Here is a 19,408-nt window from a genome sequence, read left to right as displayed (position 1 = left end):
TTCATAGCAGATATATCATGTAATGACATATTTCACAATTTATTGTATTGTATTTCATTTTTACATCTGTATGTGTAAAAACTAGTATTGCCTCTATGATATTCATGTACACGGATGGATGTTTGAATTTCCAATACACTTCCAACAGCCAAGTAGTCATGCAGTTGGGTGATATGCATTTAGACTTACTTGACGACAGCCATTTTCTGCGGTGGCACCAGGGCCCAATTTCACAGCACTGCTTAACAGTAAGCAGAAAAGTTGTGCTTACTATAGCAGCAAATCATGCTGCTGCTTAAAAGCACTATTTCATGCTAACGGTTGTGCGCGCATGGAGATTTCTATTGTTACGTCACTGATTTAAGCAAAGTTTTCTTCTGGGGTTAAGCGTGCTTTTGCTGTTCTTACTGCTTAACGGTCCCTATAAAATAGATGGACGCTTGGTAAGCACAAAGTCGGCTGTTAAGCAGCGCTATGAAATTGGGCCCAGGCTCGCACGAGTTGCGCTCAGGCAGTACGCACACACTCCGGGCTCCTTCAACCAATAGGGCTACCATAATGCACAGGCGCCTTGTCTTTAAAAACGAGTACGCTGTGCACGCGAATGTGGTTCCACTTTGGCTTCTCATTTTGTTTGCTGAATTAGTCTATAGTTCAAAACGTATCCCGACATGAACTGAATATGATATACAGTCGAATCTCGTTAGTACAAACTCTGTTAATACAAAATTCTGGTTATAACAAACAAATAGCCTCAGTCCCGACTGTGCATTTATGTGCACAATGAATGGGACTGATGTTCCTCTTAATACAAAATTCTGATATAACAAACAAGTTGGGTAGGTCCGAACGAGTTTGTATTAACGAGACTCAACTGTACATGTACATGCATGAGTTGAGCCCAAATGGTAGTCCATTACTTTTCATGTAATCCTAGTGAAAAATTGTCAAACAGCTAGAGCTGTGAGAGAAATGTGATCACGCTACAGTATTGTCTTGCTGCTAGTTCTACGTTCAACTTATAATCGCAAGGTCTTGTCAAATGCAGTGCATGATTCACAGTATTAAAAGACGCCATAAATAACCTGTGTCTTTTGTTCAAGGGTGCGATGTACAGAGATCATGGCTGAACGACGTATCCGGGCACGGATCACTGTACACACGAGGCCCCACTTCAATGAAGAAATCATTGTGCGAGCTACTGTGCCTCATGACGGATTATCTGAACAATAGCTAGCTTAATGTTTGCCATTGAAGGGGGCCTTCGTGATAGAAGTGACAGCATGCCAGGATTGGTCTACAGTATGTCCCAAAAAAGTGTCCATCTGACTACTTTTTAACCCCTTAAGCACGGGTTATAATGGGGACATTCCTCCACACATAGAGCAAGTGGCCCGCATGACTGCACAGCCTTTGTGTGGTAGCGGGACTGCACAAAAGCAGCAGCTGTGGAACTACCCACTAGCCGTGTGCCACGGCATACCACAGCTGGCAACTGCATTCCAATGAGGATTAGCGGCCGCGGCCATGACCGCTTCCCGTGCCCATGGGGTTAAAAATAACTACAAAACCACCAAGTAAATTTTGAAAATTTTTGATTGTGCAGATACTCTGTATCCTTGGCCTAAACCCCTATGAGTTTCATTTATTTTCCCTCACGCCTCACTGCACAATGGTCAATTGATCGCAACAACATTTTTGGACACTGTGACCATTCACCAAGATCATTGCCTTAATCAATTTCAGTGCCTTGTTATATACAGGGTAGCTGTGCAAAATCATTCATGTTGTGAAAAACAGAGCTGATGTGGTTGGGGATTGGAATCATTTGCCCTTGAGCATTAAACTGAGGTCTTGCCATGATGACTGATAGCCAGGCAAATGATTCCAATCTCAACCGCAGCCCTTTTTACAACATGAAGGACTTTACACAGCAATGAAATTGGTTAAGGCAAGGAACTTGGTCACAGTGTCCAAAAATGTTGTTGTGATCAGTTAACCGTTGTGTAGCGAGCGTGATGGAAAATAAATGAAACTCATAGGGGTTTAGGCCAATGATAAGGGGTATTAAACATTTTCAAAATTGACTTCATGGTTTTTATAGTACTTTCAAAAATATAGCAAACAATCAGCACACTTCATTGAGATACATGTATTCATCAAGCCATGGGAGGGGAAGGCTGAAAAGCTGTCAATGTTTACAAGTTGTTCTCTTTTTACTGGGATTTTTAACAATGTTTGGTTCAATCTTTCTTGCTTTGAGGGCTACCATTCTGAAACGGAGACAAATCTCTGTTTGGCTGACACATTCGAAACTTGTTACTTGCTAGACAAATTAACAAACAAGACCAAATGTGAAGCCATGTTGTTTATCCCGAATACTTCCTTGGAAACAGAGCATTTTGCCTGATCTATGAAAGTGAACATGCTGCGGGCTCACTGAATTCACACCAATATAAATTTACACACAGCAGATGTACATGCATTAAGCAATAGTGTCTGAATTTCAGACACTATCCAATACCAAGTGAAGAAGAACAACTCTACATGTGGGTGTTGGACATTCCACACACATCCTCATTCTCTCAGGCAATCACAAAGCATGTGCAAGCAGTCCGTGATTGTTTGATATGTGCCAACTCTAATCTGTGTCGGAATCTTCGTGGGCTTTTTTCTCTTTGTGGGATCTGTACCGCCGTTTGGCTCTCGCCGTCTGATTTTTAAATTTATGGAATTCATTCAGGTGATGATTGTCATACTGCTGTTCAGATTCGTTTGTCTCTTCTGGCACGATGTGATTTGAACTACTAAATGAGTGGTGGTTTGAACACGATGCTTCATTGCTACACCCAGCTAACATGGAGCTGTCTCCATTGGAGTTGAGACTCGCAGAATGGTTATTGGACACTTTAGTGTTCATATTGCTTCCACAAAACGAGGACGAACTTGGCATACATTCAGAGTTAAGTGCTGTTGATGAAGTAGTTGCAATGTTTAGCTGTGTCGATGGAACAGCTAAGGAACGGTCATTATTCGTTGTTCTTTGAGCTGTACTGCATGAAGCATGATTTAGCTCGAGGGAAGAAGGTAGGGGTAGGCTGTCATTTGTGACAGGCTCCAAGCCTGTATGGCTACTCTCGCCCAGTGAGTTGCCTATGCCAACGTCATTTTCTTGTTGGAGTCTACGTCTCATACGACTGATTGCCAATCGTTGATGGGTAGCCATACTCCTCTGTTGCAGGTGTTCAGTGATGCGAGTCAAGTCCTCTTCTCTAACGCCAGGACGACTAAGCCTGTCCCCTGGTCTGCCTATCTTCCCTTTGAGAACTCGAGAGATTGCCATGCGTTGCTTGAGGTTGATGAATCGGTCATTGTTAATCAGTTCTGAGCTCTGCTGATCATCATCCACATCTGTTCCGCTTTTCCTCTTTTTCTTCATCAGAAACCTCCGTAGAAGTCGGCTCTTTGCGCGTAATTCCTGAAAGTTGACATCCTCATCGCTGCTTGATGAATCCGGGGAGGTTGTGGAGCTGCTAGGTCTATGTCGGCTGCGCTTTCTTTTGGAGGAGGCAGTCTCACTTGCATCCGGATTATTCTGTGCATCACCATTTTCCATTGATTGGTCCTGTCTTGAAGGGCCTGCCACCTCACTCGTGGAAGCGCAATTCTGAGCCTGCTGTGCGGCTCTCTTTGGTAAGTTTGAGTCCTGGTCTGATGTGCTGTCACTATTGCTCTCATGATCATCAGCGACTTCATTTATAAAGCTGGCTGCAGGTTGGTCTCTGGAAGATGTGCTGAGATTCCACAAAGTTCTCAGCTGTGATGTGGGGCTAGTATCAGTGTTCTCCCCCATCAGTCGACTGATGACAGAGGCATGAATTGAGGAGACCGAGGACCCACTCTCTGTGTCTCTGCTGTTGTCGCTGTCATCTCCCTCACCGGCAAAGTGCAGATACAGGCTCTCTGGACTCATGTCACTGTCATCGGAGTCACTGAAGCTGCGGTTGATTTCACGCTGAACCAGAGAGTCGAAGAAAGCGATCATACGGGGATCTTCTTCAATGGATTGGTCCGTGTAATCATGGGATAGGGCTGTGCCGCTGTTGATGACAAGATCGATGTACTGCTGGTGGGAGAACATTTTCCTGGGCGAGTCTTCATCAGATCGGGCATTTGGAAAATTGAATGGACTCCACAACTGAAAGCAAAACAAAATGTGAAAATCAGCTTGACTATCACGTCATACATAAAACATCCGTTATACAAACATTTGATGACTAGATCTTTTCAAGGTCATTAACAGTAACCCTCCCAGATCCTTTACAATTCACCAGAGGTTTTACAGGCTTTTGCAGGATCAAGCAAGGCACAGCCCAGCAACTCGCAATTTAACATTGGGCTGAATACCTTCTTCAAGTACCAATAATGTGCCAACGAGTTTCTGCATTATATTCATTGATGTGCCAGATCTTGCCACTGCTTACTTAGGTGGGAATCAAACCCATGGACTCAAACCCATGACATCCTCCTTGCTAGTGCTCCCGGAAAATTCAATAAAAAACATAATCCCTTGAAATTACACGTTAAGTAAATGGTGTCACCTTGTGAGGTCCTTGCTCTGTTTCCACAATATATTTGGTTTCAAGTACATGACCTTTTCCAGTGAAACTATGGATATAGTGTTATTAAAAGCAAACTTAGCATTCATTACTTTATTTTCTATTCCTTGCCTATGATTACCGCGCCGACGGCCGACCATGTAGAATGATGCACTGCACCTGCGAACACGTTCGGAGCCAGGTAGTTGTACCTGTACCGGGATCCATCAGAGCCGATTCCAGCACTCGGAGCCCGTTCCAGCACTCAGAGCCGGTTCCAGCACTCGGAGCCGGTTCCAGCACTCAGAGCCGGTTCCAGCACTCGGAGCCGGTTCCAAGCACGCCCACAGTACAGTGGAGATCACATGTTTACTCATCCACTGGTCACAGGAGTCAAGCTTTTTCAGCCCACACACCCCGCAACAAGCGGGGTACTCACGCATGCCCATTCAGTGACATTATAACAACAGTCTGTGCACAATTATGTACACTGAACGCGGCGCATGCATGAGTGCCAGCTAGCTAGCTACAGTAGGCGGGCTGAGAAAGCTCGACTCTGGTGACCGGAGTGATGAGTAAACACATGATCTCCTCTACTGCAGGCATGCCCGGAACCGGCTCTGAGTGCTGGAAGGTCACTCAACTTGAGGAGATAAAAATGACAATAATCTCACCTTGATGATTTTTTCAACGCCCGAGGATACTATGTTGTGTGTGTAGGCATTGAATCGCACTTGATTCACAATGGAGCGATGACCTTGTAAAACTAGCTTGGCTTCGTCAACCCACATCACTAAAGAGATTGGAATGTAGAAAAGAGAGATCAATGTGTGGAATACCTGATAAATTTGCTAATAATAAACATGATAAAGCTCCTGCAGTCAATGTCGGTATTCCTTTACTGCACAAATAAGATGACTGATATACAAAGTTAATAAGATCGTCATTTTCCAACTGAATTGTGCACATTTTCTATAAAAAAACAAGTTAACAACCTTTGACAAATCAAGCAATAAAGTATTGCAAATTATCATAAAATGTGTGGCTTACTCAAATTTCCACTACAACAGTTTGGCTGTATACGTATAAGGGACATGGCGTATAGCCACACCCAACGACTTACCATCCTCACTGGGTTCAGGAACCTCCCACATGTACAGATTGAAGTCATCGGATCCAGACAAAACATACTGAAACAAGAAAAAGACACAATCAAACATCAATTCTGCTGAAACTGATGTACTTGGTACTTGGTTGGTTCTTCTCCTGTAGGACTTCCACAAAGGAGTATAACTAGGAGGCCAGAAACACCGGGCAAACCCCTTCTCTTAGCGATAAGTGTTACTGGGTTCTTTTACGTGCATTGCATTACACAACACACGGGACCTCCGGCTTTACGGCCCATCCGAAGGACGAAGCAATAATGGTTAAGTGCCTTGCTTAAAGGCACAAGTGTTCGCCGGCGGGCTCGAACCCACGCCACTGCTGTCTCTGAAACACCAGAGCATGAGTCCGGTGCTCTTAACCGCTAGGCCATGACACTGATGTCATATTTGATTGTTACAGGGAGGGTGGTATGCTGGGTATTCTGGGTATGTAGGGGATATCATATCATCTAAGGACATTTTGATGATTATGAGACTCATGAGCACATTTTCATGTCACAATTATTTTTTATGTTAATCATGACATAACAATTTTCTACTCCACAGCATGATTGCCAAAATCAGCCACACGCAACCCCCCTACCCTCATGCAGCAATACTAAACTGGCTTTTTTTCAAATACTGCCCCAATTTACCACATTTAGTTAGTCTGCATTCTGTTTTCAATCGGTTACGCACTTATGAACGGGTACAAGCCAGTCTAGTTACTTGACCTCAGCATTCCCTGATGTCTATAAATTGCTCTTAAGTGGGGTCGGGGAACCAGACTACAGGAACATGATTGTTTTTTTTCTTCTGGTTTTTCCCACATCTACGAACACATTTACTTCAAACAAGTCAGTGTAACAATATTTGCTATAAAATACTAACCCCCCAAATCCATCCATTTCTGAAAATAATAGCAAAAGCCAATGTTGTATAGACGAGGCCCTTTTCAATTCCTTAGATTTTGCAAACGAACCTGTAAAGTGTAAACCTTGAAATTTCAAATTATCCAGCTTGAAACGTTAATCCTGATTCATATTACCTGATCTTTATCACCAGCAAAGGTACAACTCTTCATGGTGCAGGAATTGTAATAACCGGAGTGGTTGAACTGCACGGCGGCAGCACTGCTATGAACGTCATAGACAACAGGAGGCAGGCGCCTGCGTAGTGCAACTAGTCTGGTTCCGAGCTGGTTGAAGCGTACACTCATGGCACTCTGTTGGGTGTACGTGCTGCCGTAGCGTACTAGACAGCTAAAAAAAATGTGTAAAACCAAAAATCAATAATACCATAGAGAAGTAAACAAAGTTTCATTGTTACAGGAATGTTAGGCCCGTTCTAGACGCCGTGCTAAATTGAAGTGAGTGCGGCAATAGCTTGTCTACAACACTACTCTAAACGCCGAACGTAGTTGTCGAACCTTAACCCTAATGTACCTGAATCCATCAAAATCCACACCCCTGTTTTGGGGGATTTCGGCTGATTCAGGATACCTACATATTGAAAAACTTTGGGGATTTTGATGGATTCAGGACATGAGGCCTAGCGGTACTGCAGGATTTTGATGGATTCAGGATACCTCCATCTTGAGCAGTTTGGGGACTTTGATGGATTCAGGATCTCAACTGATTTACTCCCAGCTAACTGGTGGATTCTGATGGACTCACTGGCCACAATTTTTTTTTTTGCATGGCAAAATTGATGGATTTTGGTGGATTCAGGATACTTTCTAGTAAATATACCCAAGGGGTTAGGGTTAATGCATCTGGAGTAATGGGCCAGGTCAAAGCAGTTCAATGAACTTTCAGCGCGATCAAACTATTCGCGCTAATTTCACTCCCCATGATGCAGACGCGAGAGAGGGTATTGTGAGCATGCGCATTCCTAAAGTCAGGCATGCAACTGGGAATTGGGGAAAAACAAGGAAATTCCAAACCACACAATTTGTAATGGCATTCATGAGAAGTAAGAAACGAGGAAATCAACGGATCCGAGGAAAAGTTGCATGCCTGTAAAATATATGTCCCAACTTCGAATTGAATTGAGTTCGGCACGGCATTCAGAACAGTGCCATGCCACTGCCATTCGGAACGACGATAGGGCGGCTGCCCTGTCGCCCTAAAGGATGGTGCCTTGTCAAACTCAATTCACCGAGCCAAAGGGTTCTGAATGCCATGCTATCGCCGTGCTATCGCCGTGCAATGGCTGTGCCCAATTCAAAAAGTCAGATTAATTGAGTTCGGCACGGCAGTAACACAGCGTCTAGAAGTGGCCTAAGTGGGCAAGGACATAAAATTGCCGGACTTTTGACGTACACACAAGATACAAGAAAAAAAAGTGGTGCTGGAAATGTTTAATGAAAGCAGGAAATCCTGTAATCCTGTAATCCAGTAATCCAGTGATACTGTAATCCTGAAAGGGCTTACGTCTTCCTTGTTTATGTGGTGAGCATGGTGACTAATCAGCGTTAAATAAAAACGTTTCCACGTACTCAAAATATCGAGGCTTACACAATTTAGTTAACTCGAGGGAGTAGATTGTGCCTTAAAATTGTTGACATTTGTGAGATATCCGAACAATTTCATCTCTGACTTCACACTATTTTAAGGCCTTCCAACAAAATGAAATAATCTAAACATTGGCCTTGAAAGATTGGATGTGTCTTGGCAAGAATTTCTCAATACTAAACTGGATTCAGTCAATGTAGGCCCCTAAAACCACAAAGCTGAATCTGAAGCTTAGGCCGACGTTTAGTACGGTACATAAAATCACTGTCTTTTTATATTACCTGCATTATTTTCAATCCAGAGTCTTGAATCTCATTGTCTAAAAATAACAACACTCCTTTTTTTTCATCAGGCCTGCAATCTTGCATAAAGAATCATATTTGTGGACTCTTTGCAAAATTTCCCCCTCTCAACGTGAACACAAATAAGATGAACAATGCCCTACTGCAACGTGCCTGACTGCCAAGCAAAAAAAGACATAGGTTTAGTGCACATACAAATTGGTCATGCACACTTTGTGAGTTGCCACACAGTGCCATCTACTAGGCCAAGTACAAAAACAAAAAACATTTTCTCTACCCGCGGCCGCCCACTTTTTTCCCTTTTTTAATTCATACATTTGCAATAATATTATGTTTTGCAAATATATTGTTAATATACTGTCTTCTTATTTGTTTCCAACCAAACTTTAGCTTTGTAGAAAGGGTTACGGCTCTTTTGGACACAATTTCGTATCAGCAAAAGAGTTGAGAGAATGGAAGAATCCTTCCGCCATCTTAGATTATCGGCCACATTGGGGGGGAAAAAAAAACCGCTCACCTCCTTCATTTTTTCAAAAACCCCGGATGAGAAACTAAATACCGAAAAAAAAAACAAGTCCACACTCATTGGAGGGGTCATAATTTTGAATCTGATCATCTTTAATATGAAGACATCATTTACGTGTATATAGCCACATTCTGATAGCCCGTTTGCTACCACAGACTATAAATCATCCAAGAGTGACAACGGTTTATGAAAAATGATGCAATTGGAAAAGTTGCAAATTAAAAAAATTACGCGATGAGAAATTGCTCAGCGTAACCAAACACACATGCCCATAATTGGCTCCTATCGATTGCACAGCGCCTGAACAAAGTGCGGGTCATTTGAATAGCCCGAGTGCTCCTATGCATGCAAGCACTGTGCGATCGATATTCCCTGGCATTCATTTTGGGCAGTGTAACATTGTCATGCTGCAATTTCCACTTGCGTAATCCTCTAAATTTGCAACTTTTCAACCTGCATCATTTTTCATATTAAACCGTTGTCAATATTGGACGATTTACAGTCTTCGATAGCAAATGGTGTATCAAAATGTACCTTACAAATTTCCCCAAAAGGTCTAAATGACGTCTTCAAAAGAGGATCAGATCAAACTTAAGACCCCTCCAATGAGTGTGGACTTTCTTTTTTGTGGTGTTAGGCCAAAAAAAAAAAAAAATATTCGGTCTCTGGTCAGACCAAAGTTCTGGAATTGATGCGGCCACGCGGCTTCTTTTTTTTTTTTTCTTCAAGCTTGGATTGTACAGACAAGGTGGGTACTATTTTGCTTTTTTGGTGTCCTCATGAACATTGGTGTCCTCCATAATTTGCCTTGGTGCTTTCGATCATTTGCCTTGGTGCAATTTCCCATTCCTGGTGCTCTTTGGTAAAAAAAAATTGAGGTGCGGAAATAGAGGGCGCTGTTGGAGCTACCGCGGAACATTTAAAAAAAAAAAAAAAAGATCGACGCGCATGATTAAAATCGACACACGCGCTAACCAGAGACCGACTTATTTTTTTTTTTGGCCTTAAGTTTGATTTTACACAGCCTTATTTCTGAATGGAGCCCACTGGCCTCACAAAATTAACCTTAAAATTTGTTATTATAACTGACCTCCCAGGCGCTCGGATATCCCATAATGCCACACCTTCTTTGGAATTGGCAGTGGCTATGAACTCAGGCTCCACAGGATGGTACACTACAGCATAGAAAGCTGTCTGGGAGGTTGCTATCACAATCGGCTCTGTCAAGAAGACAAATGAAAACAAAATTCTATTAAAACTCTCTCACAAAATTGCAAGAAGCTTTTGTACTGGTGACATCACACTTTGTTTACATGTGCACTTTCCTATGGAGCCAGTGGGGGCCCACGGTCCACTGAGCACCATAGGAAAGCACACACGTAAACAAAGTGTGACGTCATCAGTACAGAGGCTTATTAAAAATGTTTGTTGTAGAAAATGGTGTTTTTACACATGAGGGACACATAACACACAAACCAAAGATGAGGGCATCATACATACACATGTACATCCTTGAGGTCAAACAAAAATTGTACACTTCGTCAATTATGCATGGCTGAATATAAAAAATGCAGGGTACAGCATCTTATGCAATGCATCCTTCAAACTGAACAGACACTTTTTGCCATTCAGCCTTAATCCTCCAAAATCCTCCAAAAAAACCGCTTAGTTGATTTTAGAGGATTGAGGGTTAGGGTTAATGGAGTGGATGGGTAATGATATACAGTAAACTCCGGCTAAACCGACATCGTACAACTCGTCAAATCACTCATGTCGGCCGTCTGACTAAAGTTCCGATTTGTCCGTAATGCATTTCCATTGAATTTGTTATTTCTAAGTCGGCTTTTATAAGTCGCCATTTCGCTCAAGTCGTCGTGTTACTCTCGGTCCCCTTTCCATAAAAAGCATTACAAAATCCTTTGTGTAAGTTGGTATTCAACAAATCACGCATTGGGAATCGACTTCCTGTACTGCGGTTGGCAAAGTCTCAAGTGAAAAGTGGTTTCGCACGGCCTATGATCGCTCCATGCATCGGTGTCGAAAAAGGGTGTCCTACTGTATACATCGCATATGCATCGTGAGCATATCAATACCAGTACCCCCTCTAGGCTGTATTGCATGCGCTCTGTCGATTTTGGGGATCGTCTTATTGAATGACTAGTGCTGCAGTCAATGCGTGCGTGGTATATACCAGACCACGCACACATTTAAATAAGTTACTGTGCACGTACATATGTATCGTGATCTGGTCTCCACTATCCATACCCCAAACGTAATGTACAATTGGAGGATTAATTTGCTGGATTCAACTCAAGCATTAAGGAGATAATCCAGGGTAAATCAAAGCCAATTAGTGCAATGAATCATGCATGCAAAAGACCACTCATGTAAGTCGGCAAAATGACGACCTACAGCAGATATCGGCATTTGCGTAAGTCGTCACAAATTCTCGGATCCCGAGAGTGCCGGTTTAGCCGGAGTTTACTGTATGTTCATTGGTACAAACTTGACATGTTACTGGTCGAAACCAAAAAATAACACTAACCTTGACACATTACATACATGTATAACAATTTTGTGTAAGGCCAAAAAAAAAAAACCATTCGGTCTCTGGTCAGACCAAAGTTCCGGAATTGACGCGGCCACGGGGCTTTTTTTTTTTTTTTGGCTTTTTTTTTTTTTCTTCAAGCTTGGATTGTACAGACAAGGTGGGTACTATTTTTGCTTTTTTGGTGTCCTCATGTACATTGGTGTCCTCCATAATTTGCCTTAGTGCTTTCGATCCTTTGCCTTGGTGCAATTTCCCATTCCTTGGTGCTCTTTGGTAAAAAAAATTGAGGAGGTGCGGAAATAAAGGGCGCTGTTGGAAGCTACCGCGGAACATTTTGGAAAAAAAAAGATTGACGTGCATGATTAAAATCGACGCGCGCGCTGACCAGAGACCGACTTATTTTTGTTTTGGCCTAAGTACAGATTAAGCACAGATCAATATGCAGAACTGTTCTCAGCCTTGTAATGAGGGGACAGGGAACTGTTGTAAATCTGATTGACACTAACCTCAGAAATACTGTGTTTGTTTGTAATGTTACCTTGGTGACTAGGTACTCTGGTATCCCATAGTAAGACACGACCGTCAGCACACGCACTAGTGAAGATGTGGCTGTCTCTGGGATCAACCGCTAGGCCATATACAGCGTCTTCATGGAGAAATACATCAACAGTGTCCTTCCTGAGAAAATATAGAGTAACGGTTGTCTACATAATATTCTGCATTATTAATTCTGTGTGTATACATTTGTACATAAAAGAGTCTTCCTTTTTTAGTCTTCAGTTTTCATAGCCCAATTAGCATACTTGTGACTGGATCCCATGAAAGGAGTCTTTAGGGCTATTGTTTTACAACTTATTGGTTTTTGCAGAAACAAGTATTTAATTTGCATGCTATATATATCACTTACTGGGAAGTTTGACATCTTATATGAATACAGATACTTACGTGGTTGAAAATAATGACTATTCCTTTAGATTTTGTTCTTAAAGGCCCCTAATTACATTTGTTAAAGGCAAATTACTTGAAAACTACCCTTCGTGACTTGTCCCTCATTTTGATGGGTTGAGTCACAACTACCGGTAGGCTAATCAGCGTAATTAAGCGATGACAAAGTGACCCAATATCTGATTTGGCTCGTCACGTATCAAAGAATATCTGTGCTTGTTTTCACAACTATACCAATTAGCACACTGACTTGTCAAAGGCAGGAACTATGCATAAAGTTTCCACCTTACTCCCATGGCTTTCATCAAAACCCCTCTCTGAATATCCCCAAACATTCAGATGTCTAACAGTTTCTTCATTGCTCCTTTTGATTCCGAGTATTAACCCTAACCCCCTAGGCCCTTGTTGCTTACAACCATCCTCAATCCTCCAAAATTTTGCAACTCCGCCTAAATTTTTCAAAATTGTCAGACAGTCCTGCCTCAAATTCGGCATTCATCCTCAATCCTCCAATATCCTCCTCATCCCAAAACTTTGCACTCGTGTTTAAATGAAGGATAACCAACGCCAAATCCTTCAAAATCATCAGACAGTCCTGCCTCAAAATGCATTCATCCTCAATCCTCCAAAATCCTCTTGTGCTTCAATCACCATTCATCCTCAATCCTCCAAAATCCTCATGTGCTTCAATCACTATTCATCCTCAATCCTCCAGAATCATCATTTGATTCAATCACCATTCATCCTCAATCCTCTAGAATCCTCCAAAACTGCCAGGAGGATTTTGGAGGAGTGAGGTGGGTTAGGGTTAAAAGAAACTTAGTCCTTGAACCTAACTACCCAAAATCCACCAGGATCCATCCACTGGCTTTGCAGATCCAGGACTATAAAGCAACGGCCTTATTACTTTCTATCTGTCATTGGAGACTTTACAGTGTCTTAACCCCCAGAATTCCTTCCAAATTCAACAGGGGCGCGTTCAATAGCGCAAAACATATGCCATCCCTGCATACCATCAATGGTGAAGGTACATGTACAGGGTACATACTGGCATGCGAATTGCACTATTGAACGTGCCCTTTGTTACAGCCAAAGGTGAGTACCGGTACATTTTGCAGGTACAGCCGAGCAACAATTGCTTTTCAACATGATTCCCTTCGATACTTTCAGTACAATTTCTTTCAAAGAAGAACATGAAGAAAGAAGGTGCAATTAAATGCTACATGGCAGTACATTTTTAAAGCATTTAGGAAGCCTTCCTCAACTCTGGTGGCGTTTCATTGTATTCAGACCAACCTTTGCATATCATGAACCAGCACTTGGTCGTCATTTCCTCCCGAGTAGATCCTGCTGTTGTGACTGTCAAATGCTAACGAGAAGATGTTGGAATGATGCTCCCCAATCATCACCTCAAACTTCTTGTCCAATGACAAGGCCTCCTGGACATTCCAGAGTAAGACGCGTCGGTCATCTCCTCCTGTTGGGGTACAGTGTTACGTGGGATAAATATTTCTTAAGTCCGAAAATTTTGGACTCTCAGTACTGTGTATGAGAGTCCCAAAACTTTACGTATTGAAAACATGCAATACAAGAAAATAGACTGGCACCTGAAAAAACCAGTCCAACAACCCTTCAGTGCTGCATCAATCAACTGTGCCCAAAAGAAATATCTAGGATGTCAGGTACTGCTCTCTATTTCTACACATTTCTTTATTGTCAGCCACCAGACTAATGAAAATGAATGAAGAAGTCAGTTTTCAAACAGTTGGACCATGGTTGGACATGTACCAGTCTAGTCTTTCGCCTCATACCGGTAACTTGTTATGTGTAAAATATTGAAGAAAAGTCTTCCTCAAACTTGGTTGGTGAAATACTGAGGATCTTTTCTTTGGCAAATGACAATTTTGGAGAATTTGCTGGCTAAAGAGTGAGTCAAGTTGGCCTGATTTAGTTTTGAGTAAGACATAACAACTCCATCTGTGCGATGATGCGTAGCGATGCAGCTGTGATGAGTGCATTGTGAATTTAGGATTAGGACTATGAAATACTGACTCACGTCAGGTTGCAACTTCACGTCAGAATTAAGTTGCAAGCATGTCACCTGCAAAATTTGAGACCTTAAATCCAATTCTAAGGCAAGTTTTTGACAGTTCAAAAACCATCCACGTCATTCTCCATGCTTAAAAAATGGTGGTGTGATTCCCAAGGTATTCTGGGTAGGTGTAGGAAGAGCCTTGCAGCTTACTTGTTTTTTAATCAATGGCCAAATGAACATAGCGCCCTCTGTTAAAAAATGAACCATTCTGCATTCACTCAGATCAACAAGAGGGTGCTGTTTTATCTACACGATGAAAATGTTTTAGCTGAGGAGTCTTTTTGCACAATGCATTGCAGTACACATCAACGTGATGTTTCGCGTTTGGATTTCGATAACTCCTAGCCCCATAAATGTGGCCTATTTACTGGACTGCCTCCGTAAACATAGGCCACACATCCACATGTACAAAAACGTGTCGACTTTGCCAAATTTTGATTTTCACATTTAGGCTTACTTTGTAGGTTTTTTTTGCTTTAGAAGCATTCTCACCCTTAGCCCGACTGCGTCTGGCCGTACAGTACTATCGCAAGCTCTGTAGTACGGCCAGACGCTGAATGCTTCCAAAAAGACTGAATTTTTTGGGCCGCTGATGTAGCGATTTTGCTACATCTTTTGATCGAGATTATCTTTTCATCCAGGACAAAAATGTCCACAGTTAAGGTTCTTAGTCGTAGAGCAACTCATACCTTTTCGAAAAAACGTTCTTTGGTCTCAATATTTTCATCCATCTGGCCAAAAGACGACTTTCAGTCATCATCTTCCACAAATATCGTCCCGAAAATGCTCCCCCATGCGATTTCAAAATGGCGGCCGCGCTGTAACTCATGAATATGCATGAAAAGTCTGTGACGTATGACCTCATGTTTTTGGACGTGCGTGCGGCGGCGCCGTACGTACATGTACGTACATGTACATGTACGTACATGTACATTACAGCCCAGTACGTGCATGCACACGTACGTCCGCGCGGCGGTGTGCATATGCACGTACATGGGCTGTTGTCTACAAGTAATGTACATGTACTTACATGTATGTACGTACGGCGCCGCCGCACGCACGTCCAAAAACACGAGGTCATACGTCACAGACTTTTCATGCATATTCATGAGTTACAGCGCGGCCGCCATTTTGAAATCGCACGGGGGAGCATTTTCGGGACGATATTTGTGGAAGATGATGACTGAAAGTCGTCTTTTGGCCAGATGGATGAAAATATTGAGACCAAAGAACGTTTTTTCGAAAAGGTATGAGTTGCTCTACGACTAAGAACCTTAACTGTGGACATTTTTGTCCTGGATGAGAAGATAATCTCGATTAAAAGATGTAGCAAAATCGCTACATCAGCGGCCCAAAAAATTCAGTCTTTTTGGAAGCATTCAGCGTCTGGCCGTACTACAGAGCTTGCGATAGTACTGTACGGCCAGACGCAGTCGGGCTATCTCACCCTCTATATAGGCTAATCAGAAAGTGCTGCCTTTTTCAGATGTCCACTTTTCGTGAAATTTCCAGATACATTTGCACACGTTTGCGTATCAAAATTTCAACATGAAATTTCACAAAAATTTGACATCTGAAAAAGGCAGCACTTTCTGATTAGCCTATATAGAGGGTGAGAATGCTTCTAAAGCAAAAAAAACTACAAAGTAAGCCTAAATGTGAAAATCAAAATTTGGCAAAGTCGACACGTTTTTGTAAATGTGGATGTGTGGCCTATGTTTACGGAGGCAGTCCAGTAAATAGGCCACATTTATGGGGCTAGATAACTCCCTGCAAAATTAGAATTAAACGCTGAATTTTTGGTGATGCAAAGCTCACAACAGCAACTTTGCATGGCAGAAGTTTCGGGGATTATTGAAGAAACTGTAGTGAGTAAGAAGAAGCTTGCACATTTGATTCACACTGGTTTTATTATGCAGCACAAACTTTTGCACAATATGGATACCTTAAGTTTTGGGACTCTCATACACAGTATTGAGACTGAGAGTCCCAAATTTTCGGACTAGCCATATAGGCCTACCATTACCACAAAAAAAAAATAACATCACACAATAAATGACATAATTCCCAATGCACCGCCATTATGTCATATGTGTCGCAAATGCATTAAACTCACCCGAAGCAAGGAACTGCCCACCATTGTTACTGAATTCTATGGCGTTTACACAACCATAATGGCCCACAAGATTGCGACTGTGCAGTGTTTTGGCTTTGGTAAACCGCTGTCTGAACAGTCGTTTACAAAGTGATGGGTTGCCTGTAATTGCTCGGTCGCTGACGAATCTAGGAAGAGAAGAACCAGCCATAACTACAGTAAGAGTTTCGAAACAGTGTAAGGACGTAAAGTCAGCCTAATTGATCATGATCACGCCGGAGTGAAATGAAGAAAATACTCAGTGACAAGTCTTTCATGACGTCTGCCGTGTCAACGACGCCATTGCGGAGCTCTATTTCCTTCTACAGCATTTGCATGTAACCAAAGATCGTATAGTAATGCATACATGTAGATCGGACACTGGGTATCTTTTTGTACAGTGACCAATGAAACACGACCGCGTCATTATTAAAAAATATTAATGGCTATGAGGAAGGGCGCCCCTAGCGCTGAGTAGGTAAATGCGTACGCGTTCGAGTAGCTAAGCCGGATCGATTCGCGTGATGTTATGTCCGTAGCCGCGGCCGTGGCCACTGCGCCCGTTTCGTGCTGGGTCTAGGCCTAATATTAGTTGAAATTAACTGTTTTCAGTCAATTGCATAGCTCCACAAGAAGTTAGGTTGGAATTATAATAGCCTCTGAAGTCCCAAATATAATTGAATACCTTGAGACTTTAAATAAAGTTGATTTAAAAAAAATAAATAATACATTAAAGCCCATGTATAACTACCTGACCAAGTACCATAGACCTTAAGACAAAACAAAAGAATGTAAAGACAAATGGATTCAGAATCTATACAGAGATGTTAAGAAGGCGCACATCAGGCCTCCAAGTCCAAAGAAGTGGACGGAATCCATAAAAACCAGCCTGGGCAAGTAAGTTCTTACATATCAAAGTGAAGTAAAGGAGCGCTGGATGAGGAGCTTTACAATATGAAGGACATCCAGTCAACCTCCAGGAGACCACGGACGGTCTGCCACAAGCACAGAACCAGAAATAATACGTGATGGCTTCGGCCTTCAAACAACTGAAGGAAGGGAAAGCGCCAGGCATTGACTTAATATAAGAATTTGAAGCAGCCGGGAAAAGGGAGTAGACATTATTAGGCCATGAACGCTGCAATAAAATATGGACAACTGACTCTGACGTTCCCGGCAGACAAGGCAAACCAATGGTTATCATGGTTGTTTATTTTTGAATCGCTGACTATAGCACAGATGGACGGTGATTGAACACACGATTATAAAAAAAAAAAAAAAAAAAAAAAAATGCTTGTGTTACCACAAAAATACGGTACGCAAAATCGCCAGTGTCTCCATTACGGCAACTTTCAAGCATTTCAGCAGTCTAGGGGCTAGACGTCGTTATGGTTTGATACTGAAACCCAACGTCGCAATACCAGCCGCCGCGAGAGGGCGCTATCACGACCAACCAATATCAATCAACCAACCAACCACGGACTTGTCATGAACAACGTCTTCGCTCGTACCCCCGCCCGCGAATATTTTATTTACACAATTGTACAGGGTACCCATTTTTCAGGCGACTTGAATCACGGTTATAGGTTACAATCCTGTAACATTCTACCTCCATGCTTTTACCTACGCGCGCGTGTACTCTCTCCACATGTGTGAAAGTGAATTGCGGGTTTGGTCGAGCACCGCCGTTGCCTAGTGGTTAGTTAGGCATGCTGGCTACTGATCGGAGATCTCGAGTTCGATTCGTCGCTCTGCCCATTTAGATTTTGCTCTTTTTTTCAACTTGTGTAAAAAAATATCCGCACCCCCGGCGCCCTGCAAACACGGCGCTGGGAAGGCCCTTCACAGATTCTTGTGAAGGAAGTGGGGATGGCATTCTGGGTAATTTATCAGGACCTACGTCGGTTAGCCAATGCGCACAAATACTATCCGAAAAAGTTTGCCATAGAAATGCAAACACACCATACCGGATGTGATTTCTTTTTCATATCGCGGACCAATGTGGACAAATTTCGAGCGTCGAATGATATGCATTTCGACGCTTCGTGAATTTGCCAAACGGATCGAGTGGGCAACTGACGGGAGTTGAAAATTTACAAAACAGCTAAGTTTTACAGATTTTCCTACATTATTATGCTTTTCAACCAAAAAAGGGCGCCGCATTTATGAATGAGAAAAGAGTGATGAATGACTCAGTCTTAACGGCCGGTTCAAACCTTGCAGGGTCGTGGTCGTGATGACTTGCAGGTCACGCAAAATCTATCCAATCAGACCATTAATTCGTCAGCCCTTTCCAGCGTCCTGTTTGCAGGGCCGGCGGGGGGTACGAGCGAATAAAAGTAGTAGCACAATGAGATTTCAAAGTACAAGTATACACGTAGTTATTACGGAAAGCGGAGACGGCGGGCAGCAACCGGGCAATGCAACAAAAGATTCAAGCGGCGATTTATAGTCTTCAACTGTCCTGAAATTGTTCAAACGTTGAAACTGGATTCAAGTTTTTCGCTTTGAAAAAGAAATCTGCATTAGTTTAGCATTAATTATGAATGCAATCAGTTTACATGCAGAACCTCTTGCTCATAACAAGAATAGTTGT

At 42.4% G+C, this 19,408-nt stretch overlaps 1 protein-coding gene across 1 annotated transcript; it reads right to left on the bottom strand.

The window, feature by feature from the left end:
- Window positions 1–2,350: 2,350 nt before the first annotated feature.
- LOC119742970 (DDB1- and CUL4-associated factor 5-like) lies at window positions 2,351–17,159 on the bottom strand. Its single transcript, XM_038219258.1, has 8 exons — window positions 16,795–17,159; window positions 13,880–14,060; window positions 12,177–12,316; window positions 10,178–10,307; window positions 6,792–7,005; window positions 5,722–5,788; window positions 5,273–5,391; window positions 2,351–4,198 (listed from the first exon to the last, which is right to left on the bottom strand). The coding sequence occupies exons 1-8, from the start codon at window positions 16,982–16,984 to the stop codon at window positions 2,642–2,644; spliced, it is 2,598 nt and encodes an 865-aa protein (XP_038075186.1). The 5' UTR covers window positions 16,985–17,159; the 3' UTR covers window positions 2,351–2,641.
- Between the last annotated feature and the right edge of the window lie 2,249 nt (window positions 17,160–19,408).

This window comes from Patiria miniata, unplaced genomic scaffold, assembly GCF_015706575.1.
Source record: "Patiria miniata isolate m_02_andy unplaced genomic scaffold, ASM1570657v1 HiC_scaffold_6, whole genome shotgun sequence".
In the NCBI taxonomy this organism is placed as follows: Eukaryota; Metazoa; Echinodermata; class Asteroidea; order Valvatida; family Asterinidae; genus Patiria; species Patiria miniata.
The sequence above is the reverse complement of the archived record's forward strand: the minus strand, read 5'-3'. Positions and strand labels throughout refer to the sequence as shown.

Bases quoted from the DNA above. Each gene is read 5' to 3' on its own strand.
- LOC119742970 (XM_038219258.1), bottom strand. From the start codon at position 16,984: ATGGCTGGTTCTTCTCTTCCTAGATTCGTCAGCGACCGAGCAATTACA. The intron at 14,061-16,794 runs GTGAGTTTAATG...GTACCCCAACAG, and splicing joins TGGGCAGTTCCTTGCTTCGG to GAGGAGATGACCGACGCGTC. The intron at 5,789-6,791 runs GTAATATGAATC...TTCTTGTTTCAG, and splicing joins TTGCTGGTGATAAAGATCAG to TATGTTTTGTCTGGATCCGA.